This window comes from Diceros bicornis, chromosome 10 (genome assembly GCF_020826845.1).
Source record: "Diceros bicornis minor isolate mBicDic1 chromosome 10, mDicBic1.mat.cur, whole genome shotgun sequence".
Lineage (NCBI taxonomy): Eukaryota > Metazoa > Chordata > Mammalia > Perissodactyla > Rhinocerotidae > Diceros > Diceros bicornis.
In genome coordinates, this window is record NC_080749.1 from 35,522,542 (window position 1) to 35,541,267 (window position 18,726).

Genomic DNA, 18,726 nt, shown 5'->3' on the forward strand with positions numbered 1-18,726 from the left:
CAGATGATGCATAATTTCTGGGAAAACCCACAGGATTGCCTTACTTGGGTATAGTGTGGCTAGTCAAACGCTTTGTCCCTGAAGGTAGCCAAAGTTTGCTGTTCCAAAGACCCATGAACTCTCTCTAGTAATATGTGATTTCACTGATACAAAACCATTTTAAGAGAATTACTGCCTGCCTCCTGATACAAAGTGTTTGTTCTCTGATGTCTATACCGCCTTGTGTGGGAATAATACTCTGTTAGAATACAGTTTGTTCCTATCTCACAGGGCAATGGCCTTCACAACCGGTCGTGTAACATAAAGAAAGGATGGGGCCGGCCCCGTGGCTTAGCGGTTAAGTATGCGCGCTCCGCTGCTGGCGGCCCGGGTTCGGATCCCGGGCGCGCACCGTCGCACCGCTTCTCCGGCCATGCTGAGGCCACGTCTCACATACAGCTACTAGAAGGATGTGCAACTATGACATACAACTATCTACTGGGGCTTTGGGGGGAAAATAAATAAATAAATAAATAAAATTATAAAATGCAATTTCTGTTAAAAAAAAAAGAAAGGATGAACACTAATGGCTGACCACATGTTGAATTAACGTGTTTTCTGGGGACAACAAAAAGGGCATCTTTTTCCATATGATTCTATATATGTGCTTCTAAGCCGAAGAGTACATGTATTTTTCCTCTTATTTGTCTTATCCTCAGTCCCCTCTCTTGTGTTATTTTATATACTTTACCTTTCTTTCATTTTTCTTCTTTGAATTAAAATAATTGGCTGAAGGAGAATTTTTCTCATAAGCAAAGGTAATAATTCTTTTTGTGTTTATGGCTTTTTCAGAAAATCTTTTTTATAGTGTCACTACATTTATCATCCTTTCAAAAGTGACTACTTGTCAGAGACTGATCAAAAAACAAGAAGCTTCTATACCAATGCGGTAGAATGTGAATCCCAAGAATAATCTACTAGTTGACAACAAAAGGACCTAACATATTCCTAGAAAGCTCTTGTTTTCAGCTTCTTAGAAAAATTGTCTCAATATGTACAATTCATTCTTTTTTTTTTTTTTTGAGGAAGCTCAGCCCTGAGCTAACATCCACGCCAATCCTCCTCTTTTTGCTGAGGAAGATTGGCCCTGGGCTAACATCTGTGCCCATCTTCCTCCACTTTATATGGGATGCCACCACAGCATGGCTCGACAAGTGGTGCATTGGTGTGCACCGGGGATCCGAACTTGCGAATCCCGGGCCACTGCAGCGGAATGTGTGCGCTTAATCACTGCGCCACTGGGCTGGCCCCTGTACAATTCATTCTTAAACTTCCTTTCACAAGTTATAAGATATTTCCTATAAGTTAAGTAGTTAGAAAAATGATAATACAATCAATGCATTTGGAAAATTAGGTTGCATTAAGCCAGAAATTCTTAACCTGGCATCAATGAACTTGGATAGAAAAAACATAATATCTTTATTTTCATTAACTTTTAACTGAAATATAGCGTTTCTTTCACTTATAAGTATAGGCAACAGATCATAGTAGCATTACCACTACATGGGGCTTTGTTAGCAAGAGAAATCACAAATGTTTCATATCCCATTAGAGTTGTTGCAAACATCTTAAAATACTTACACCCATCACTTCTTTGAAATTAAACTAGTTATTACACCCACTGTTAGATATTTTTATTTAATGTGTTAATAAAAAGTATATATATTACTACATCACAGATTTAGTTTAATATTTTGATAACCGTATTTTGATGTGATCAATTTCTTTTGAAACCAATATATACATATACTTCATTTTATGTATTTCATGACATTGTCCTGAGAAGTTGTCTATAGGTTTCATCAGACTGCCAGAAGATTCCACAGCATAAAAAAAGTTAGAACCCCTTCTTAAAACCTTTTAAACATGTGTTAAAGAATATTAGACCCACTCACATCACTCTGAAGGTCATAGGCCTTCCGAGCATGAATGATGTCATTCTGATCGGGGAGACAGGTCCATTCATGTAGAGGATGCTTGTAGTCTATGTCGCTTACAAGGATCTGGCACTTCTTGGCCAGCACCACCCCCAGCATGTCCACGGGGCTGCTGAACTTGGTCTTCCACTTCTCAAAGTCCTTCTTGTACTCCCTGTCACTCTGGATCTTGGCCACGTGCATGGACCACATCATCTTGGGGTCATCCTTAACGTTTCGGGCCCCAATGTGGTGGCCAACCTGTTTGCGGTAGCCTTCCTTGTACTTGTACTGAAAAAAGAAAAGGGATATGAGTCTAATGCTAAGAATATCTCATTTATATCACATTTCATAGTTTTATACACACATTATTTCTTTTGATTTTCCCCACCACTAGTGTGAGGGAGAAAGGTTAATATTATCAACCCCATTTTATAAAATAGAAACCTGAAGTCTAGAGGGGTTAAGCGATTTGTTCAAGGTCACGTTAGAAGCAGGGGGCAAGCTGAGACTAGAACGGAGAGCTTCTGGCTCCAAATACTTTTTACCTTCTACTAAATTATGCTACCTGGTTTACATTGGATTGCTTAACAAACAAAGATAAAACATCTTGTACAAACTAAAAGAACGTTTACTTAATTTAAAGATGTGGCTATTTTTTTCTAAAAATGTGTTGATATCAAGAATATTTTAGAATATATCCCTTATAATTAGAACTTCGAGTGAATTTCCTGGTCCAGGATATGGGCTACATTTAGATAGTTTCACCAGGAAATATTTCCCTTATTAGCCTATCAACGTCATTGAACTTCCACCATGAGAGAGTCATGCCTTGGGTTAACACTCTATCTGCTTTTAAAATTCAAAGATAACATGTTATGGCCCATTTTACCATGAGATGATCATAGTGTGGGCTTCTCCAACTTAATAGCCAGAAAAAGTTTTGGTAATAGAAGGAATGAAGCGTCAGTCTAAGGCATGGGATCCTTCCAGAAGAAGGGAAGTCTGGATTTGGGTCCTAAGGAGCCCTGGTACAGAATGAGGGCATTGGTCACTCTCAGTGGCTGTTTCTGATAAGAAGGGAAGGACTAGAGAGAAGAGACAAGTGGGTGCTGAGAAAAAGCTTCTCTTACTTCTCAATTTGTTCTTATACCCAGTTAGGGACATCTTGGAAGGAAAATCCTACTAAAAGTTACAAAGAACGAAACAAAAGTCTAAAACACATCCATCATCTAGTCTTCCTTTAATGCCGGAGTAAACACATAGAAGTAGTAGGAAAGAGTTTGCATTTATACTGGCTGATTTACACGTGCCATCAATGTTTTTTTTTACAAACATCTGGGTCCACCACTGCTCAATTTCTGAGGCTCAAAAATATGAACCCATTTTTGTTGTCCATAAAACACTTATTTTTTAAGAATATTCTGTCTTTGATGAACAGGTATAGTGGATATAGCATCTTGTACTTTTCTTTGTTTTCATTTGCAATTTGGCACGTAGGGGAATCAATAAATGAAATTAAGACTTGTAAAGACAATCAAAATTCTGGCAAGAAAAACTATAAAAGCTGCCATTTGTGAACATCTTTAAGAAACGCCTCTTCCAAAAACATCAGCTTACATCGCTAGCAATATCTCTTGAAGCCTTGGCTGCCTGGATTGGAATGGCATCCAAACGCAAGTCATAGCCTTCCTTCTTGGACTCTTCCAAAGCAAGTTTATAGAGTTTCTGTAGAAAAGAGAGTGATTAATCATTACTCCTTTCATAAAAAATGAAGTTGTTTATTATTAAATTTTCTCTGTCCTCACTTAAACTACAGAAAGAAATCCACAAAGTCAAGTATTAGGGTGGGCTTGCACAAAACTTTGCTCCATAGGTGCTCAAGGATTTTAAGGCACATGTTCTAAACTTTGGGATTTTGTTGATCGGTAAATTTCAAAAAATTTTGGGGGATATTAGCATGTGACTGCCAAAACTTTGTTTTACCAAAAAAGCACATGTAATAAAACAATTATTTACTATCACCATCATAATATAAAAGAAAGGCCATCTTAATACTAAAGAAGGAGAAAGAATAAAGGCAGTATTTTAAAATGGAATATATTTGGATTTATTAAAAACTTAGTGAGTACATTGTCCTTATTTTTTCTCATTTTGCTGTGGACTATCATCACAGACCATGATCAATCTGTACAGTAGGGTTTCAGAATCATCGCCCTCATGAAAACGTGGTTCTGAAAGAGATGCCTAGAAAAATGCTTGCAAATAACATTAAATGGTAACCAGAATGTTAATGAAGCAGTAAAATAATACAGGACGTGATAACTCGCTGAGTTCCAACCCAGTGCCTACCTGCTAAATAGTTGTTGAATAAAATAATGATTTGGTACCCACATTGACCCGTAGGGGAAGGCTTTAGGAGTATAATTCCTATTGGGATATTTCTCCATAAACATTCCATTCCCTGGTGTCCTGTTGCTAAAAGGCTGGCCTACTTTGTGGACATACCACATAGCCCAAAATTGAATCAATGGAGAACGATCTCTTCTACTGACAATGTTAGTTTAGAGTACATATAATAAATTAGTCAAAACATTTCATTAAGGAAACAGTTACAATAGTTCATTTTTGTCTTTCTGTTCATTATAAGATCAATAGTTTACTCACATCACTGTAGTTTATTTGGTTGAGTTTGGCTAGCATGATTTCTGGTGTGTCAGGCATGACGTGGATTGTTTTCTTATCGTTGTCCCAGGCTTCAGTATACAAACGCTACGGGAAAAAAATGACGAGAAAAATTAGTTTGGAGTTCACAGACATTTTTCTTTTGATTATGTGCCAGTCACCTCTCCTCTATCCAAAGTAGAAATAAAATGATTGAAGTTGTATAAATTCCTACCTTACACGTAGACAAATTTCAAAGAGTTTTTAGCTCATCATTTTTTACAGACTCAGAGTTTTTACTGTTTCTTATTAAAATTATTTAATGGTTCTGAAAAGTATAATTAGGTTGCAGTATTTAAATCTGTACTTATGAAATAATTACAGCACATAGTATTTTTAACATCAGTTTAATACTTTGAAGTATTACTAAGTGACTACGGTATTATAATGGAAAAATCATTTTGAAAGGTATCATAAATCCTATAGGAATCTTTAAAATGTATTAATATGTGAGAATTTTTACCTCGTTCTGTGGCGAATTCCTCTATCTAACAGCGAGGACTGAACCCACCTTATTCATGTTGATAGCGTTGTTCTTTGCCAGCACCTGCTCCAGAGAGTCAGGTATGCTGGTAAATTTCAGTGTGTCCGGACGCTGACGGTAGATGTTATCACTCAGGATCTCTGTGGCCCTCTTGGCTTTAACAACTTCCAAGGAGCCAAGTGGAACCCAGCCAATGCCTTTCAACCATTCAAGGTCTGACTTATACAAATTCTGCAAATCAACAGACAAGAAACACATTTATTAATTAGTGTTTCAGATTCACAGTCACCAAGTGGCTCATGCTAGAGAAATGCAAAAGTGTTGATGTGCAGACAAAGGTCCCAGCACAGTCGATCGCTCATTCACAAGCTTATTGAATCCTGAGCATATTTTTTTCCTGAGCATTTTTTGGTACAGAGGGTTGTACCAAGAGGGATGAGAGATTTTTTTAAAAGTAAAAGACACAGTCCTACCCTTGAGGGTATTACAAGATTTTCACACAAGAGCAGAGCTTCCTTCGCCTTGGAAAATGTGCTCTAATAGCGCTCAATAAGACCACACATTAAGACCAATGCCGTGTGAGTGTTGCAGTCACAAAAACTCTTGCCTTTTTTTGGGGGGGGAGTGGGGAAAGAGGTGAAATTCAACTATAGTGGTGAGTTTCAACATAGAGTAAAGTTAAGTTTTGCAAATCACATTCTTTATTTGCATTCTTAAATTGAGATATAATTGACATATAACATTATATTAGTTTCAGGTATACAACATAATGATTCAATATATGTATATATTGCAAAATGGTCACCATGATAAGTCTAGTTAACATCCATCACCACACATAGTTACACTTTTTTTTTCTTGTGATGAGAACTTTTAAAAAACTCTTGCCTTTGTTTCCATCTTCAAAATCACAAAATATCAAGTGTGTAATGTGGCGTTGTAAAGAAAATATATTAGATATTTCCCTAACTATTCATTTTATTTTACTCTCAATAGGATATGCTAACTGTTAATAAGAATTAGACGATTGGTTTTGAAAAAGACAAGAATGTCTTAGTATTTTCCTGTCATTAGGTATAAAATATGAATGTTTATTCAAATAACTTAGCATAAATACTTCTGTTCCCACTCTCTCCACACTATCCTCCACTGACACACACAAAAATTTCCACCTCTTAAGCCAAAAACTTGTAGCTATATATTTCTGAAGACTAAGTTTTACCTAACTCAGACAAAGGAAGCCCAAATCACCAGGAAGAAATATACCTGTATATAATTGATGGTATATACTTTACTTCTTTCACATACTTCTTCCAATAACAATTGGAAATGAATTGTAGTGCTTCCAATGGAAAACTCTTTTCAAACATTTAATTGTATACTGTTTAAAATATACAAATTTCCATCCTTTGGCACCAGTCAGAACCTACGGACATGTTTCAGATCTGCTTTTAACATGCAGAACCAACGTCAATGATACTCACGTCACTCTGGAGGTCATAAGCTTTCCGAGCATGGATGACGTCATTCTGGTCTGGCAGGCAGGTCCACTCATGCAGAGGATGTTTATAGTCCACGTCGCTGACCAAGGTCTGACATTTCTTGGCCAAAACGATGCCAAGCATGTCGACTGGGCTGCTGTACCTTGTCTTGTATTTCTCAAAGTCTTTCTTGTACTCACGGTCACTCTGCACTTTGGCAATGTGGAGGGACCACATCATCTTGGGGTCATCATGTATTGCCCGGGCGCCAATGTGGTGACCCAACTGCTTACGATACGCTTCTTTGTATTTGTACTGAAAGAGAGAGACCAGTAAATAAGGAGGAAGCATCAAGGGCTATGCCCTGTTTTTCTTTCTGAGGTGATGCCTTTCTGTGAAATCTTTAAGACACCAGAGGAGTTTCATCACATGATGCTACACATTGGAGCAAGCTTACACCCAAAGAAGAGGATGTTGTGCTCATTTGCACACTTCCTCAGAATAACTTCACAGTGATTCCTTTATATTATGCTGGAAAATTACATGTTGATAAAAAGTGATTTAAAAGCATATGTTCCCTAGTATGTTCATTGAAAGGGTGAGCTCAGTTACAGTGATAAACAGTGTCTCAGAAGTCAGTCTTGTGGGTGGACCCATCTGAGATGTTTACATGGTTCTTAATTTTTTTCCCTAGGGTATTCTGAGAAATAATTTCCTCTGCACAAATAATCTGGGAGGAGTAGTTTCAAAATGGGCAATTTTTGTTGTTTGATGGGCGCAGAGTTTCAGTTTTGCAAGATGAAAAAGTCCTGGAACGCTACTGAACTATACACTTGAAAATGGTTAAGATAGTAAATTTTATGCTATGTGTTGTTTATCAGAGGAAAAAGAAAAAGAAAAACCTCAAAAACGGACAGTTTTGCTACTCTTGGATTAATATTTAAGTTGTCCAGAAATCTGACGTCTTCATTTTTAGGATAAAGGAAAATTGATTTTGTGGACCCCTCAGAGAGGAGACTTACAGTAGTCCCTCCTATCCAGAGGGGATACGTTCCAAGACCCTCCGTGGATGTCTGAAACTGTGGATAGTACCGAACCCTATATGGACTATGTTTTTTCCTATACATACATATCTATGATAAAGTTTAATTTATAAATTAGGCAGAGTAAGAGATTAATAACAATAATAACAAAATAGAACAATTACAACAACATACTGTAATAAAAGTTATGTGGTCTCTCTCTCTCTCTCTCTCTCTCTCAAAATATCTTATTGTACTGTATTTTTGGACTGTTGGTAACTAAAACCACGGAAAGCAAAACCACAGATAAAGGGGGACTACCGTATAGCTTTTTTGCTCTCCTATGTCCTTCTTCAAGTCATAAGGGAGAATTCAGTTAAAGCCTGCTTCTTTCCTGGCATCTTTGCCTTGAATGTGTCCTAAGGAGAGCTCGTGAAGTTTTGTCCTCAACGTATGTCCATCTAACTTTAATCAAGGCACTCAGTCTTATTAAGCAAAAACCAAAAGCCAAGAGTCAAAGAAACCACATTCTAGTCCAGGCTTTGTTTCTATTGATGCCTGTGATCCTGGACAGGTTACCTTTTTCTCAAAGCCTCAATTTATTTGCCTAGACAATGAAGGCAGTTAAGACAGATGATGACTGAAGAGACTTCCAGCTGTATTCCGGTAATGTGATTCCCTATACAGTGGGCTGGCCTGCTAACAAATGTAAGGACTTGATCAGCTCTTACATCACTGGCAATGTCCCGGGAGGCCTTGGCAGCCACAATGGGAATGGCGTCGCTTCTCAAGTCATAGCCTTCTTTCTTGGCTTCTTCCATGGCCTGGCGATAGAGGCTCTGAGGAAAGAAGTGGTAGCTTTCAGATATAGTACTCATTTTCACTCTAAAAATGTATTTTTGTTAAAGGAAGACTACTTTTGGATACAGAATTGCCCTAGTATGTTCAGCCTTAAATAAAACAAACAAAAAATCTCTCTTTTTATCCAAGCTATTTACTTAAATTGAAATTTTACATTCAGCAGATTTTAACACTACAAGTTCTCTTTCCATAAATCTGTATAGATTTTAGACATTAAGTCAACAGCTCTCAAATGTGTCTAAATCATTCAGCACTTGCTCTTCTCATGAAACAACCAAGAAATGTTGATTTATTTAACTCCAAATTTGAATTAGGAACAATTTTACTAGCAGAGAATATGATTATATAATAATATGCAATAATAATACTACCACTATGAGCACGTATCTATCATCAAACAGTGCTTAACTCAGGATAACCCACTGTTTCTGAGTATCTTTGTTCATATCGATTTGCTCCCTATTTATTAATTTTGTCAGTTGCTTGAAATTGCTAACAGACAGGGGGATAGCAGGTATCAAAGATTTATGGGTCAAAAACACAAAATTGATAAAATTTTATTTGTTAATTTTTTCTGTGAATTGGCAAAACACCCACTGTTCAGTTTCCATGGCAGGACAGATGCACACAGAAGGTGGAACACAGGCGTTCCACGGGAACACAGTTTGAGAACCACAGCATTAAACAAATCATCTATACCAGAAGTCTCCAGCTTTTTTTGCTTCTGAGACACTTACAAGAATTTTGACCAATTCTATACACTGTTAAAACAAAATAAATTTTTAAATAATTGCTAATATTGATATTCAAATAATAAAAATAAGATAAATAAAATATACATTTTGATAAATAATTTTTAAACATAAAAAGTAAACATTTATTGGACCTCAATATTTTTGTGATTTATAGGATTAAATTGGCAGAGTTTCTTTTTTTTTAATACTCTTGGTTATGTATCACGTTAACTGTTGGTACAGGTATGGCTCTTTTTTCCTCTTTTTAAAAATAAAATCTTTATATAATCACACAGTTAAATATTTTAATGTATGTTTTAATATTTAAAAATGTATATTTTTCTCATTTTGAAAAATTTCAAACCTACGGAAAAGTTATAATAATAGTGCAATGAATACCAAACTACCCAATTATTAACATTTTTGCCATATTTGCTTTATCTCTCTCATTATATGCGTGTATGTGTGGTGTGTATATTTATTTTTTAATTCTTTTTCTTATTTTCAATAATAAGAACCAATTAAGAGTTAAATTATAGACATCACGACCTTCACCCCTAAATACTTGAGCATGTATCTCCTAAAATAAAGTTATTTTTACACAACCACAATATATTTACTAAATTCAGGAAATTTAATATTGACACAATACTATTACCTAATATACAGCGAATATTCAGATTTCACCAATTGTCCCAGTAAGGTGCTTTATAGCAATGTTTTTCTATCTAGAATCCAATTCAGAGGCATAAGTGGCATTTAGCTGCCTAGTCTCTTCGTTGCCTTTAATTTGTGCTTTTCTTGTTTTAAAGGGAAAGAAAAGTGACCATGAAAGAGGAGGTGGAACACACTCAAACGGGAGGGCGGGGGTTCTCAGGCAGATAATTTAGAAAAGAGTACCACGGAGGTTGAAGCTATGCTAAACAATTTGCTTAAAACAATACATGCCGGCATACCCGCTGGAAAGCCTCTGTGTAGCCTCAAGGACACCTGAGATTTGAAGGTAGCTCCCCCCAAAACAGAGACATAGTCCTTAAATTTGTCTACAATGGAATAATTTAATCTTTAATTTCAGTTTTCGCCCTTTCCTCTATTAAGAGACTTATTGAGTCAGGAAAGCAGATCCAATACCAGTAGAGAGTACAGGAAAAGGATTTAGAAATTACTTATGGTTTTAAGGAAAAAAACAATAATGATCTACAATTCTTTAGGGCTTTATCTTTCTTTCTACTTTATGTTGTTCCGTGTATTTTTCATTGTTGAGGCTGTGTAAAGACAAAATCTTAAATGTAAGGAAAATCCTTAAAAAGTGTGGCAGAAATAATGAAAACTAATTGCTTCATCATTATGCCCCATTCTCAAATTAGATTGAATTAAGAATATTGGAATAATATCTGGATTTTAAATATGATGCAGAGGCACTTAATTTTTAAGTGACTTAAGGGTCCTAGAGGGACATTATTGTATGTTTTTAATTAGATTAGATTAGATTTATTAGATTATTGATATGTGGCAATTTACATTCTTTTCAAGATGAAATTTCACAAGGAAAAGCTAAAGTAAAAATAAGAATAAATTTGATACATTTGAGATAAGGGCATTTGTTCTTAAAAATTTCTAGGGGCCAGCCCTGTGGCGTAGGGGTTAAGGGCGCGTGCTCCGCTGCTGGCAGCCCGGGTTCAGATCCCGGGCACGCACAAATGCACCGCTTGTCAGGCCATGCTGTGGTTGTGTCCCATATAAAGTAGAGGAAGATGGGCATGGATGTCAGCCCAGGGCCAGTCTTCCTCAGCAAAAAGAGGAGGATTGGCAAATGTTAGCTCAGGGCTGATCCTCCTCAAAAAAAAAAAAAATTTGTAGAAATGTTTATTTTGTAACTGGAGTGTCAAATACTTCATCTATGATATTTTTCCTTTGAAGAATAAACGCTCAAATTTGTCTTTATGTATAAGTGGGAAAAAATGTGCTTGAATCATCTCATGGCTTCAGGTCAAACAAATAGATTTCTTTCATTCTTCCAACATTTGCAAAAGATGCAGGGTTGAAAAGAGAATGCTAAGTTACTTACCCAAGAGAACTAGAACAGTAAATGAGAATTTAAGAGAAAAAAAAGATGTGGTTGCTTTGTTTTGTTTACGTTTATTGAACTAAATATGGAATGAAGGTACCAATGGTAATGGGTTGAGAAGAAATGCAAGTGGGCCCTTCTGAAATCTAATCTTCAGAAGACAGTCCTTAGGGAATTAAGGTCATCGTGCAATTTTAAAGAAGGTAAATCCAGCTGAAATTTATAGAAATAAAAAGTAGCTCAATTTCCTCACAGCAGTCTGGAGGAAAAAAACCTACCACATCTGACCTAATTTTAACAAAAGGGAGAGGCTTAAAAGCATCGTTACAATTTGGGATAGGAACAAACTTCATCTTTCTCGGGGTGAGACAGACTTGCTGGGAAAAGCTAACCCAACAGAGAAGGTATGTGGCCAAGGGAAAAATTGCTCATTCAAAATGACAGAATCCAAGGTCAATCAAATACTTATGATCAGGCTCGTCCTTGGGTCTAGTTTATAACGCTAGGCAAAGGGAAATGGTATCCTCTGCAATTCACTAGTCATGGTTATTTGATATAAGCACGCCTCTTCTTTAGGACTACGTTATTATAGGCAAAAGTTGTTAATTCCGGTAAAATAATGAATGTGATAAAGTTTTGAAAATGAGTACTTAAATTTTCCAGCGTTCTCAAACTGAAGAAAAGTTGGCCCTCCCTTTTTTCTTTTTAAGAGAAGACACACAAACACGTAAGAGATTTGTATTCGTCTGGAATAAACCAGATAATTCTTGACTTTGGCAAGAACAATTGGACAAGAAGCTGTTTCTGCACCAGTATTTCTGGACCGCAAAGATATGTGATGACAAGTTTAGTGAGACTGGAGATAGTGCATAAAAGAATGTATTTTATTGTCCTTAGGCAATTTCGAAATGGATGAATTTAAGCACTCTCATTTCAGTTCTTGTAAATAAACCTCAAGTTATTTTGAGTATATTAAATAAATCTAATTTTTGTGATGACTTGAGTATAAAGGGAAGAAATTAAAATTTATTAAGCAACTATTTTGCACAGGTTCTGTGCTGGGCGTATTATATATACTACCTCATTTAGTCATCACAAAAATTCTTCAAGATAGGCATTTTTATCCCATTTTACAGATGAGGTAACTGAAGAAAAACACACAGAACAAATTTTGAAACAAGTACTAATTTGATAAATGGCAATAATTTTTTAAAATTAAAATTACAATATGTTTCAATCATTAATAGTTAACCTTGAGAGTTTTTTTTCCCCTCCTGATATTTATTTCTCCATCTTTCTATCTATCAACTTTTTAAATACAAGGATACATTTGTCAGAGTAGGCTTATGGGCATAAAAAAACAAAACTAAGCTAATTGGTCCACATGAGAATTAAATCCATAATTCTGACCACCTTTCAATGTGGTCAGATCAAGGAGGTAAAACAAACGGTCTTACCTCACTGTAATTTATTTTATTTTGTCTTGCCAACATAATTTCAGGTGTATCAGGCATGATGTGGACTTGGGTCTTATCTTTGTCCCAGGCCTCTGTGTATAACCGCTGTGAAGGATAAAAAGGTTAGTGAATTAGAAAAATAATGTTTGTTGTAAACAGGAGTTTCCAATTTAGAGATCACGACAAAGTGGAGAGCCAGCCTACTCACTGCCTATGCTGTGTGCTGTACGCTAACACACTCCAATCTCTTTGATATTACAAGGTATTACTGTTCACTAAATATAAATATAGACTAAGATATGAACAGGAAATGTGTGTGTGTTTCATTATAAGATCACATCCACTCCAATTAAATTAAAAGCAAGTATTTTCCAAGGATATATACACATCCACATGTACCGTGGCTATATTAACAAATCCTTCCCATGGTTTTGTTTGTTCGTTTGTTTATTAACTGCAAATGTCCCTGGATATGCCATTTCTAGGTTTCTTTTTGATAAACGTTATGGAGATTGGCGTCTGACTTGTTTGTTCTATACTTACCTAGATAAGTACCCCACAAGAAAGACACTTCGATACCAAGCTGTGGATAACTCTCATAGACTTCAAACGATTTGAACACCAAACGATGTCCCATTCTTAACCCTGGCTATTTCGCAAGAGATGTCAAAATAGAAATTCCCACACATATTTTTGGAATCCTAATGTAACTGAATAGAGAACTCACCCAAATCACTATATACAGGATAGAAACTGGATAACTTAACTAATCATAGACATTCTCAGGGACATACAGCCCTGTTTTCTGTTCTCCTAAATTGGGGGCTCACCTTGTTCATGTTAATGGCGTTGTTCTTAGCCAGCACCTGTTCCAGGGAATCGGGCACACTGGTGAACTTCAGCCTGTCCGGAGACTGGCGGTAGAGGTTGTCACTCAGTATCTCTGCAGCTCTCTTGCACTTGACCACATCCAGAGACCCAATGGGGACCCAGCCAATACCTTTCAGCCACTGGAGATCTGATTTATAAACGTTCTGGTACAATCAAACACAAAAGCAAGTATTACTGAAACTGTTATGACACTTGGTTTCAAAAATGAAAGAAAAAACTGGAAAACTTGGATAGCCAAACTTGATGTCTATGTCTTTTAAAATATGAAGGCCAAATTGGATATAGCCTCATGGTATTACGTTCTCTCTAGAAGAAAAGTAAGACATAATGAATGAAGGACAGAGAGAAGAAATGTTATTCTTTCTGAAGGCTCTACCTAATCCTAGACCATTATCTGTGTATTACTATCATGAGCACGGTCACCAGTAGTATTTAGCGAATCTCATTACTCACATCACTCTGGAGGTCATAGGCGTGCCGAGCATGGACAACGTCATTCTGGTCCGGCAGGCACGTCCACTGGTGCAGGTAGTTCTTATAATCCACGTCACTGACTAGGGTCTGGCACTTCTTGGCCAGCACCACCCCCAGCATGTCCACGGGGCTGCTGAACTTGGTCTTCCACTTCTCAAAGTCTTTCTTGTACTCTCTGTCACTCTGGACCTTGGCCACGTGCATGGACCACATCATCTTGGGGTCATCCTTAATGTCCCGGGCTCCAATGTGATGGCCGAGCTGCTTGCGGTAACCATCTTTGTATTTGTACTGAAATAAAAGGGGTAGTTTTAAAAATAAAAATGAGTAGTAAGAGCTAAAATTCTTATTAATTCAAAACTTCATTATTTTAAAATTGGTAATTCTTGCAGACAAAAGGAATCATCTGAATATCAACTTCTCTCCTCATCTTAAACTCTGATTAGACTTCACAGTAATACTCTAATGGGAACAGTCCAAATTGCCTAGTTCTATGGTTTGCAGACATTAAGTCCCTGGAAATAAAGGCAATAACACTTTTCAGAAAATCAATCGGTATTGTATACTGGCGTCTTTCCTCTTGGGCCAATGAAATCACAAACCCAGAAGTTTTACATACAATTTTGAGAATGCTTTTCCTCAGTCCACAGGTATTATTTCACCCCACCCAGCTAACCCAAATCTGGCTCTACTGACTTTCACTGGGTCACTCGACTCCCTGAAATGGACTGGCTTGTGTTTTGTATCCTGCATGCCCTGCTCTATCAGAGATCAAATTTGGCTGAGGTTTGTTGGGATTCCTCAAGTAAACAGATTGTATACCCATAAGAAAGCATTTTGTTGGTGGTGGTGCTAAGTGCTGACTCTGGATGTTTTTTCTACACTTTAGGCAACAACATCACACAAATCTAAACGTATATTTACAAAAGTCTGAATTATCCACCAAGGGACCCACTTCTTCCAGGGACAGCAAAAAGAAATCAGGTTTACCATTTTGTTGTTTTGGGTTGTCTTTGTTTTTCTGTTTTCATTTAAAAAGCACTCAAAAGGAAGAACTTAGGTAATTTTTCAAAGAAAGACTTGGCAAAAATCCAAAGCAGGTTTGGGTAAAGGTGCATTTTCCTAGACTAGGCTGTACCAGGTCTTTTTCTGGTATTGAACCAATACATGTAACCAAGTTATTTTTTTAAACTCTGCTGGCATTTTCTCATTTCTGTGAGGGGTATGTGCCTAAAATATGGAGATGAATGTCTCAAAATTATAGATATGGGCGCCAGCCCCGTGGCTGAGTGGTTAAAGTTCCACTCACTCCACTTCAGCAGCCTGGGTTCGCAGATTTGGATCCCGGGCGCAGATCTACTCCACTCGTAAAGCCACGCTGTGGTGGCGACCCATACGCAAAATAGAGGAAGATTGGCACAGATGTTAGCTCAGAGCTCATCTTCCTGAAGCAAAAAAAGATGAAAATTGGCAATGGATGTTAGCTCAGGGTGAATCTCGCTCAGCAAAAACGAAACAAAACACAACAAAACAAAATTATAAATATGGACAATTGTAGATTCAAATTCAATTTGTACTAAAGTTCAGGACACCGTCTCTGCCTAGGGGACCTGATTATTAAAATCTTTTGGAGCTAAAAATATGAAAGTTTTTTTCAAATGAAAATAATTTCTTTTATTTAGAAAAATAAGTCAATAAACGTGCTTTAACTGGCACCCAGAGGCATCTTCCCATTGTAATAACCATCCTTCCTCCCACTCCACCCAACCATGTAACTACTCGGAGTGTTGCTACTCACATCACTGACGATGTCCCTAGAGGCCTTGGCTGCCACGATCGGGATGGCATCGCTTCGCAAGTCGTAGCCTTTCTTCTTTGCTTCTTCATTGGCAAGTTTATACAGACTCTATAGAAAGTAAGTCAGAGTTAAAGCAAAAGGTTTGACAGCAACAATTTGGAGATTTTCAAGCGACACCATATAATTTAAAAACAGAGGAGATTTAGAAACAATCTAAATTTCCAGCAATATTTGAAAGTAGATAAATTGTATTATATCCTACCAAAAAATACTATACAGCGTTAGAAACAAATGAGAGTTGTTTATGGATAACACTTCTTTCTCACGCCTGAGGTTTCCTTTCTATAAAGGGAGCTCAATTATTTTATCTCTGGACTTTCTCCTTTCCCTGCCCATTTACTCTCTCTGCCCCTGGAGAGGTGCAGTGACTTAGTGATTTATCTGATTGGTAGGGATGACCATAACGGGGCATGCTCAGCTCAGCTCTGACCTGCTCCCTTTAGAAATAAGCCCAGGGCTCTCCCCTGTTTCTCTGTGCTCTACGCAGGACCTCACCCCTGAGAGCAGTGAAGCTGATTGCCCTGCTCCACTGCGGCCTATGCCTGGGTGGGGTAATAAATTCTGGGGTTCAGTTAGCAGGCTCACTTGGCTTTCATACAAACGTGCCCTTAACCTAGCTTTAATAGTAAAAAATGTGAGATTTTGACTTCCATTTCTACTCCTTTGTTTTACTTCTCAATTTTATTCAGGATCCAGGTGGGAAAGAGGTACATATTATTAGAGGCCCCTTTGATAGCGTTGCCAGATTTAGCACATAAAAATATAGCATGCCCAGTTGAACCTGAATTTCAGATAAACAACAAATAATGTTTTAGTATAAATAATGAGCCAGTATTTTATCTGCCAATCCTACCTACCCCTTGGAAATGTCAAAAATACTACTCAGTCCCAGTGACCCACATAAGCAATGGTCATAAACTGAAAAGATAACGTGACTTCAGTTTACCTGTGGAATCCTATAGAATATAATATTCAACATAGAGATGAAAGGTTGAATGGGCTGAGTGTTCATATCATGAAGCCGCACGCACCACTGAGGCCCAAGAATCTCCATAAAAGTAAGTGTAGAAAAACAAACAATAACAACAACAACAACAAAAATGTAGCACCACAGAATTTTGCCCCTACCTCACTGTAGTTGATTTTGTTCTGCCTTGCCAACATGATCTCCGGGGTATCAGGCATGATATGAACTTGAGTCTTGTCTTTGTCCCAGGCCTCTGTGTATAAGCGCTATCAAAGAAGATGTTGGTAGAAAACCATTTGAAATAGAAATTACAAAAAGTCAAATTAAAGTAGGATTATTATTGCTTTCATTAGGAAAAATAAACTAGACTTGGATATAAGGTATTCAATTGGAGGTTTGAGTCTTAACACTCATTATCAAGGTTAAAACTGGGAATGATAGAAATGACTTAGAGGATTTCAAGTATGCAATTTAAGAGGTAAATGTGACCCTACACCTTCCTGGATAGTTTTAACTCCACTAGTCATTAAAGTATAATAGCACCTTTTCACATCTTCATGAAGCGTGGGGCAGCTGGGGCTCACCTTGTTCATGTTGATGGCGTTGTTCTTAGCCAGCACCTGTTCCAGGGAATCGGGCACACTGGTGAACTTCAGCTTGTCCGGAGGCTGGCGGTAGAGGTTGTCACTCAGTATCTCTGCAGCTCTCTTGCACTTGACCACATCCAGAGACCCAATGGGGACCCAGCCAATGCCTTTCAGCCACTGGAGATCAGACTTGTAAATATTCTGTGAAGAGGAAAAAGGCAGGAACTCTTCACCAAGACCAAAGGATTTGGGGAAAGACACAAACGAAATCAATAATAAAGTATAATTCTGGTTGTTGGTTTTTTTTTTTTTCATTGAAAACAAGTATTAGGCAGACTAAAAGAGGATCTATGTTCTAAAATGACCCAGAAAAGTCTGCTGGCCATAACAAAAAGTCACCAAATATTTCAGGTTGTTAGGAGAGGACTGATCCAAACTAATATCTTCTGTCAGTCAGTTCAGTGAATGTTGTTAGCATGTCCTTGGGCACAGGAAAAGAATGCCAACTCAGAGTGAGAGAAACCACATATACGTCCAAGAACAAGCTATCAGCAAATAAATGTTAGGTCTGGTCAAATGAAATACTCTGAAGCTACTAAAAGCCATATTTTTAAGAATATTGATGACATGTAGAAATGTCATTAATATATTATTAAATGAAAAAAATAGCACATAAAACAATGTGTGTGGATAAGTTATACAAACAGGAGTGCACTTTTTCAGTGATTGGATTATTACTGCTTTCTCGGTTTTTTTCTTATATTTCAAACTAGCTGTAATGCTCTTTTTAAGAAAAAAGAGAGAGAGAGAGAAGTTAAAATATAATAATGAAGTAGAACCCCTGAAGCCCTGAGGCAGACCTGTGACGGTTTTAACACTGTCCAAGCTTCAGGGCAATAAATTTCATTGGTCCAGGGCCCCAGTCTCTTCCGCACCAAGTTCTCAGGACAGAAAGCATGGAATCCTTTCCAGAATTTTCTTCCCATATCTTTATTTCTCACTTTATTTTAAATCATTTTTTTCTGCTAAAGATTTTTGTGTACCCATTAAACATTCATAACTACTTTAAGACAATGGAATTGGACCTTTGCTCAGCTCACTGGAAGGGTTTCACCAGTAACAGCAACTAAGTAGAAAATATAGGCTGATATTTTGCAGTCTAG

At 37.2% G+C, this 18,726-nt stretch overlaps 1 protein-coding gene across 4 annotated transcripts in view; it reads right to left on the reverse strand.

Annotated features, from left to right (window-relative positions):
* The window catches only part of NEB (nebulin), a 233,271-nt gene that overhangs the window by 127,146 nt on the left and 87,399 nt on the right, over positions 1-18,726 (reverse strand). For 3 of the 4 annotated variants that reach the window (XM_058548960.1, XM_058548961.1, XM_058548959.1), the window contains exons 64-75: positions 17,561-17,764; positions 17,138-17,242; positions 15,950-16,057; positions 14,131-14,442; positions 13,617-13,820; positions 12,787-12,891; positions 8,398-8,505; positions 6,648-6,959; positions 5,191-5,394; positions 4,623-4,727; positions 3,576-3,683; positions 1,935-2,246 (exon numbers count right to left, since the gene is read on the reverse strand). In XM_058548960.1, the coding sequence (XP_058404943.1) occupies positions 1,935-2,246; positions 3,576-3,683; positions 4,623-4,727; positions 5,191-5,394; positions 6,648-6,959; positions 8,398-8,505; positions 12,787-12,891; positions 13,617-13,820; positions 14,131-14,442; positions 15,950-16,057; positions 17,138-17,242; positions 17,561-17,764 (2,187 nt within the window). The remainder of the gene's footprint in view (positions 1-1,934; positions 2,247-3,575; positions 3,684-4,622; positions 4,728-5,190; positions 5,395-6,647; positions 6,960-8,397; positions 8,506-12,786; positions 12,892-13,616; positions 13,821-14,130; positions 14,443-15,949; positions 16,058-17,137; positions 17,243-17,560; positions 17,765-18,726) is intronic. The other variant, XM_058548962.1, reaches the window with a different exon arrangement.